This window comes from Symsagittifera roscoffensis, chromosome 9, assembly GCF_963678635.1.
Source record: "Symsagittifera roscoffensis chromosome 9, txSymRosc1.1, whole genome shotgun sequence".
NCBI lineage: Eukaryota > Metazoa > Xenacoelomorpha > Acoela > Convolutidae > Symsagittifera > Symsagittifera roscoffensis.
In genome coordinates this window covers 23,028,318-23,036,552 of record NC_087070.1, presented here as the reverse complement: position 1 = coordinate 23,036,552, position 8,235 = coordinate 23,028,318, and the positions used below count along the sequence as shown (strand labels likewise).

The 8,235-nt window shown below is 38.1% G+C and overlaps 1 protein-coding gene across 1 annotated transcript; it reads right to left on the bottom strand.

The window, feature by feature from the left end:
* Positions 1–591: 591 nt before the first annotated feature.
* Positions 592–7,965, bottom strand: LOC134854767 (carnosine N-methyltransferase-like). The gene is made up of 10 exons (XM_063871124.1): positions 7,842–7,965; positions 7,222–7,351; positions 6,739–6,905; positions 4,397–4,621; positions 3,474–3,644; positions 3,130–3,192; positions 2,550–2,743; positions 2,040–2,147; positions 1,484–1,664; positions 592–764 (listed from the first exon to the last, which is right to left on the bottom strand). Exons 1-10 carry the CDS (start codon positions 7,963–7,965, stop codon positions 592–594), a joined length of 1,536 nt encoding a protein of 511 aa, XP_063727194.1.
* Positions 7,966–8,235: the final 270 nt, after the last annotated feature.

Here is an 8,235-nt window from a genome sequence, read left to right as displayed (position 1 = left end):
AAGAAACATCAACTGAGTTCAAGTGACACAAATTGCAACATTGAGATCGAATTTGAGTTTAAGATACTTTCAGAATTACAGCGCTTCAATCCATTATGTTTCACCGTAATCTGATCCTAGGAGCACAATTATTTCATGTTCGGGGTTTCTCTTTTCGCATGACACTCACAAACTAGCTGCTATGTTTTAACTCTCGTCTATTTGTCGCTCCCTTTTAGGCTATCAGTTTCTTCCAAGTTTCAAGGGTGACCATTTAAACTCTTCACTTATCAATCTAACTATTTTAAACCTTGAAGAACCCATAGCACCATTATTTAGCTTTTTTTAACTCCCGGGTCGAGGTTCCAGTTTTTTTTCTTGTGTACCTAAATTAGATATAACTAATTACTATTTTGTTTTTCAAAATAAATATGCTTCTAAATTGCAGTGTACAGACTATGTGCAGAATTATCTTACGGCCTGAACATCTGATTTTTTTTATACAAGTGTGATAGGAAAATTCTGAGCTATTAACACACAGCAACCGGTTCTTTTTTGTTTAAATGGTCAGCACTTGTAGTTGTTGTAGTTGAGCTCGGTCTCTGATTCGTGCTATAGCTGTGGCGTGGTGCCTGGTTTGAGTGCTACTAGGAGGGGTGTCTTGTAGTTGTAAGATAGGAGGTTGTTCTGGTTGTCCAAATAGGGCGACTCCAGACTGTAGTCCACTTTCTCGATCTCAAACCCCACTTTCTTCATTACCAGCACCAACTCGTCATACGTCAGCTCTACAGTCAATATCCATTACGTAATTTGCAAGAAATTATCATGACGCAACCGTAACTAAGAATAGCGAGTACTTTACAAGGAAGGCTTTTACAACTGAAAAACGCTACCAAGAGGATTGCTGATGACTTAGAAGCAATGGATCAAAAAAGCTGGTGCTTAAAGCGTTTTTTCAATCGCGGTGATAAAAAAAATCCATCTATGAGCCGTTACACCCCATGCAAAATAGGATTCTAGGGGATAAAAAATCCCAGTGTAGTATGCGGATTCGAGTAAAATATGCGGATTCTGGAAGGGCCTACTGGCCAAAGGTAACAAATTCATTTGCGAATAGCTCATTTGATCAATAGCGAAGCAGTCACGCTTTGGTTTTGTCTATGTTAGTTACTTGGTGCGCATACTTTTACTTTATTTGCAGGCAGAGCAATTGTTGTTATAGAAACAATGATAAGTGGTTGAGATATCCGCGTCTCAGACGAAAGGTCGCCTAATCGAGGCCGAGCACGATCTGCGCTCGTTAACTGCGAGTGAGGCAACAGTTCTCGACCCAGAGAAAAAGTTACCAAACAAAAAATAGCATGTTGTTCTTAAGCAGAGGAACAACAGCAGTTCTACCTAGCGCTGAACATCAGGCATGCTTGTCCTTTTCCTCTGGAACTAATTGGTCTTAATCTCAACCTTTGAAGGCCTAGGAGCAAATACATGAACCCTGTCTTCTCACCAATGGACAGTTCTCCGGGCATGTCGGTGTAGTGGTACAAAAGGGGGCCTAGATTGATGAGACAGCCTCCTGGCTTGAGCATCTTGTACATTAGTTCCAGGTACTCTATTACATTCCTGGCAGTGTCCAGGAAGAAGCAGGAGGCCACACAGTCCCACTGGCAGCTGTGGTTGCCATACACCTAAGATAGCCACACCAATACATGCTCATGTGAAATAACAATTGATTTATTCTGCTAAGTGGAAAAAAAACGAGGAGATACCATCATGGGACACATGAAGCTGAGGTGGACTACTAGTGCCATGCTATGGATTTTCAGATCACAAATTAGCTATAAAGTACTTTTAGCCTCTCCAGAATCGAAAATTGTCCAGTAGTCCATTTCGCGGTCTTCACTTTTCCCCTTTAAATTCACTTGTGAACATACGCTGTTCAAATGTTTTGAAGCTTAACATTCCCACTGAATTTCAAACTTACTGATCAAAAAAAATTTTTAGCAATCACTGAAAAATATCTAAACGACACTATTTTGAGTAAACTTATCATAATCCCTGACCTCCAGGAAGTCGCCGGCACTCATGGAAAAGGCAGGTGTGGCCCCATTGGCCAGCTCAGACTCACGGAAGGCCAGAGCATCACGTGGATTCACGTCTGGAATCTGAACCTGCAAATGAGAACATCCAAATGTTTTTGAAAACAGAAACAAGAAAATTCTGAGCTCATTACAAAATTTGATAACACCAAGACAATACTGATAATAGTACATTTGAATAACTTGTTAACTTTAAGCAATCAATTGGATAACAATTACTACCATGAACTGTAAAAAGCCCTTATTTCATTATTTTTCCAGAAGTTTTCATCTTTAACTCCAAGTAACCAACTGACAAAGGACACTCAGAAAAAACTGCAATCACAAAAAGGAACTTAAAATTTAAGGGTGGACTTCCGTTTTAAAAGACGCCTGAGTGGGGACCAACTTGAGGCGGGACCGCCAGATTTTGGTTAAGATGATACACTCGATTTTGTCATTCCAAAATCAACTTTTATCTCCACTGCTACTCACAGCTCTGCACTGTTTCTCCTGGCTGAACTGATTACAGGGCTGTGTGGCCCAGGGGTATATGGTGTACTGTTTGGGTCTCAGAGTGTGGTTGAGGATGAAGGAGGAGGCATAGAGCATGAACACACTCCACTCGCTGCCCTGACATGTGTAGCCCAGTGTGGCCACTTCGAATGCCAGTCGACCAAGACCAGCACCTGAAAAGTCCAACAGGAGAGTTATTTTCAGCTTATCCACAGTTTGTGCAAAACCGTCTAGTTAATAAGAACGCCTGGATTTAACCCATTTTCGATATGTTATTTTTGTAATATACATTTTTAAAACCTTTTCATAATTTGCGCTTGTTTTGCGCTATATAATTTCCGATATTTTGCGCTTGGCATGTGCATCAATTGTCCAACCAAACCGTCGTACGATATTGACGGACTTTGGATTAAGTGTTTTGTTTTCACTTCACGCAAAATCAACGAGTTCGGACCATTATGTAGATCTTCCTCAACAACTCGTTCTTTGAGTTTTCTGATACGTAATGGAAAAAATACACGATCAGTTGATTTTCTCTTATGTTCAACTAGTAACTGACCTGGTACTAAGACTTCCACTGTGCGTTTGTCCTCAATTTTTCCATATCTCTTGCCAATCTCTTCTGAAAACAAAAAGAAGCAAATGCACAAAAATACAGGACATAAGGTAAACACACTCAATAAAACTAACAACTAACAGATTAAACTCATCTACAACATTTTCAGTTTTGGCGCAGGAGTTCTAAGACCGAGCTTCATCATATCATTGTCTGTCATAAAGAGCTAAGACGCCAACGAGTTAACAATAGACAAACCAGACCTAATTTCAGGCCAAACACTCCAGAGGTCCCAAAGAAGTGATGAGACAAACCAATGATGATGATGATTCTACACGATAGTTTACCGAGAATGGGTGCGTAGCTCCTCTTCCTCTCCTCCTCCCCCTCCTGGGCCCAGTCCCTCACAAACTGACGGAGGGTCGTGCGCATCTTCTCATGGTCAGTCATGCAGGGCAGGGCCTGATGCGTCGAGTGGGAGAAGAGGTACTTGAAGAACCCGTCGCCACCCGAGTCCACTGAAACACAGACATGATACACATTCATATAATTATCGAAACGTTTTTACATTCAGAAGCTCAAATATGAAAACAGAGGCGAAGCTGTGTTTCGCAAACACTAGCAAGAATTGACAAAAAGCAGCACGTAAAGTGAAATAAGAAAAGGTAGAATTAGGCTCAAATTAGAATTTAAAAAATTCGACAACGAGTCGGATTCTATCCCGCGACCTAGAACTTATCAATCTCAAGCACTAACCACTTAGCCACGGAACCATCGCAAATTACTAACACTAGCCACAAATAGAGCAGACAACAGATGCTACGAAATTTTTAATGCTACAGATTGAGATTATAGCAGAAGTGCCACCAAGTGAGCACTTTCAGTTGCGAGTTGAGTTGGAAAAAAAAAAAAGGTTCACACTAATACACAGTCCGAAACTTAATTTTGCTGCTAGTGAAAAACAACATAATGGACCCAACTGATAGGTCAGATTTGCTTTACGCTTTTGTCAGGTCAGATTTGCCTTATCGATTTCTGCGTCTGTTTTTTTTTTCTTATAACATATGAAGTTAAATTTTAACTATGATTGAGCTGGATAAGCAGATGTTGTTGTTCTTGTCTGAAACAACAAACAGGAAAAAAAACTGTTCAACCAATTTTGTTGATTTAGAAAAACACGAGTAGGGCAGCGAAGTTACTGGAGGCATGGCGTGGATACTGCCATAGAGGGTTTAGAAATTCGATGGTTGGTAGACGTCGGGTTACTCACTGTCTGTGACAGCGTCTTTGAGTGGGTTGTTGTCCTGGAACATGTGCATCACATCCCGTATCACTTCATTCAGGAACTGCTGGTTCAGTCTGATACACTCTTCTATCTTCGCATGTCTAGAGAAGAACCCGATCTCTTCTAGAATCTTCCGGTGACGTTCGTTCACGCCCTTGTCCACCTGCTGGAAGTTCGTAGACCCATTCCTCACTCCCATTTGGGATCCAGCTGTAACACGAAACGAATAACTTAAGCTTTAACAGCCCCCCCCCCCCCATCCTACGGTACCTAGTAAATAATAGTAACCCTTTTAAACAACTCACCCAATGGTTAAACAAATGCGCTATAATTCCACCTTTTGCGACCAGTGAAAAAAATAAAAAAAATACCACGAAGCAGTATTAAATTGAAAAAATGATCCAATTCTAACAATAAATTAACATTTTATTTCGTACAAATTGTTTTGCAATTACTTTTTCGACCAAGTTAATTGACACAAAACGCTCATTTCACATCCAAAATCAATCTTTAAATCATTTCAAAGCCTCAACAGAATGTCAAAAAATCTTACCTTATTGACCAATTGAACAACTTGATGTTACCGATAAAGAAAGTTTACCGACAATTTTGCTACGACACATTGAGGTCCGTTTCACTTCAAGATATAAAAGCCCTTAAAGTTTTTCAAATTTCAAGACTTTTTTATGATCGAAACATTGTTGAATAAAATTAACCATATGTGAGAAAATTTGATCAATAGTTTTTTATTCAGCTGAGAAACCCGGAAATTAAAATTCACTTTCGAAACAAGAAGACGTTCACACTTTTTGCGATCTTAACACTTAACGCTGTTCGATAGCAGAAATTTCGCCTTCTTTCTATCGAAGAAAATGAGAGCTGAATTTAAAAAATGAATAAGAAGTTGAACTTCGAAAATCTCAATTCAAGTGTGAACAAGTAAAAAACTTCATCAAAAAATAACAAAAAAAAACTTAATACTACTTATATACGTGGCTTCACTACGTTCATTGACACTTGGTTATAGAAAAAACCCAAAAATAGGCCTTAAAAATTGAAACCAGAGCCGTAATAAAACCACCCAATTTGAGCTCAATAGTCTCACATCCTGGCCTATTCACCAAGAACTCTGGATTTTATCCAAGCACTAGCTAGCCACCAATAAGGCGGATAAAGCATGCTATTAAATTGCGGTTGCTTATTCTATGCAGCAAATTTTGCCTTAAAACAGAACTTTTGTTTGCAAGTAGAATTGGAAAAAAAGTGGAGTCGTATTATAATCTAACGCTCGTAAGCTCGCAGGTGAAAATAAAAAAAAAACAGAATTCTACCTGAACTTGTTTTTATCTTTGGACAAATCAGAAATAACGATTTTTGATAGACAATATGGATATTGTAAAATATGTTTTCGATATAATGGTTCTACTCTGCACGCGTTGCTGGCGGTTTTAAGGATCTGTTTTGTAAACAAACAGCCAGATAATAAAATTGAGTCGAAAAAATTGAGCTTTACAAAGAAAATTACCTGGTCAGAAGTTTTTTTCACTCAAGTATGCTGTTTGTGCTAATAACTGGCGTGCTGTTTGTGCTAATAGCCGTACGGTAGACCTCTTTTCGGCATACTTTTAGAAAAAGTTCAAAAGTTCTAACATCAATTAGGTTTTATTGAAAAAATTCTTGAGTTAATTGAAAATTTTCGGAAAAAAAATATTTAAAACTGCCATATATCTCAAAACTTAAAAAGAGAAGTTCCAATAGAAGCCAAAATTGCAACCCCTAAGAGCACCCTGACAGCACCACAATATAGGGTTGAAAATTCAAGTTAAGTTAGTTTTTTAAACCTAGGTTCTTAGAAGTCATAAAAAACGCCATATCTCTGAGATCAAAAGGAATTGAACAGTCATATTTGGAGGCCAGATTTGCCAACCCTGAGTGTACCCTGACAGCACCACACCATATGGTTGAGAATTTAAAATTCATCAATTAAACACTAAAACGAAAAGCTTGAAAAAGTTTGCATTCCCAAAGAAGGAAAAACACTGTTGTACAGTTATACAATTCTCGCTTCAACGGATGTATGGTTGAAATCGTTGATGGTCGTGGAAATTTAAAACATTGAAATCCATGAAAAATATCAAACGTTGCAATATATTGTCATTTTATTTAAAATGTCAACATAGACTTCTTAGACACATGTGAGGTGAAGAAAAGCCAATTAAATAATAGATACATAGACAGAAGAAATAGATAGATAGATTTCTTTGCATTAACATTTAGCGTTATATATCTATGTTTATCGAAAAAATTTCTGTATAAAAAAGATGTACGATGACCTCGTGCAGTATAATTCAAAGCGATTATATCAACAACACCTGAAGTGGAGTTTGATGCGGTAGATTCTTTGCTGACGTCATTGAGTCTCTTCTCGACGAAGCGTCCGATGTGTTCCTTAGAGTAGGCCGCATACGTCCGCGCAATCTTCAAGAAATGAAGACTGAAACACATAAGATACGCCCTTGCTCAGATTGTAAAATCTGAAATTCTAAAATACTCAGACCAGTTTTTCTGGACACTGAGACAATTTATATAATTTTTTGAATCCAAATCACGGGGTTTTTGGGCAGTCAAAATTCGGTGGAAAAACACACTTTACGTCATATTTCCTTCCAACTTCGTGTAGTAATTCATTAATTCACTGACAGCATGGTTTAGAAGGCAGTTATCTTCTTAATCTTCATTAGTTTTGTTCTACTACTCATGTTATTAATAGATGAAAAGAATGATTGACTTTAAAATGAACCATGACTGACCGTTCGGCTTCTTCGTCTTCGTCCGGCTGAATTGGTCTCTTCGGGGGGTTTCCTATCGCCTGATGATTCAATTCATTTTGCACTGCCCCTCCTCCCCCATGAGAGTGTGAATTGTGTCCGCCTTGGTCCCCTTGAAAGGAATCAGTCAAGATTGCACGTTGAAAAATCAGAAGAAAAGAAACCTTTTGGAAAAAAGTCCTGATATCAAAAAATCATATTTTCGAAATATACGCGACCACGATTTCCGGGTATTCGCGAAATTGGTTTCCAATTAAATTGGCATGACTCAGAAATTAAATTCGGCTGACGAAAACAGTAGATCAATTTATTCAGCGCTAAAGATACCTTGCATAATGCAAAAATAGTTCAGTGATATCCAGTCAATTGGAAGCGTCGCTTGCTGTCATAATTTCACGAGATTGGTATTTTCTTTTTGAAATATTTTTTTGCTGTTTTTTTAAACTATTTTGTAGATTTTTATATCGAAGAGATAGAGAGAGCAGAAGTGGCGGTATGGTGGGGGTTATGAAACCCGAATTTTTTTTAATCATGAAAAAATTAATCTGAAAAAAGGTTTAAAACCTGATGCAATGAACAATTATAGCAAACGCCATGCCAACCTTGGTGTGAATGATGATTGTGTTGCTCGTATGGACGAATGAACTGTTCCGGTTCTGCATTGTGGTTCAATGAGTGGTTCATACCCTGGTTGGAATTATGAATGAACTGGTTAGGCTCGGCCATAACTTATTACAATAATAATATATAGAACTAATTATTAATAAATTATTATGTATCCTGATTGTGATGACCGATTAAGATATATAATAATTTTACTGCAGCGTTTGGCGCCTTCTTGAATTTCGCCGTGACTCAAACCGATTTTACAGATCAATCTGAAAAAAAGAATATCTAGCAGGGTTAAATTGCATTCTTCTAGAAAAGATAAAAACAAATCCAAATATACTCAAGTATACTCAAAGAAAAAACTCGACCGAAAACTAACTAGACAAG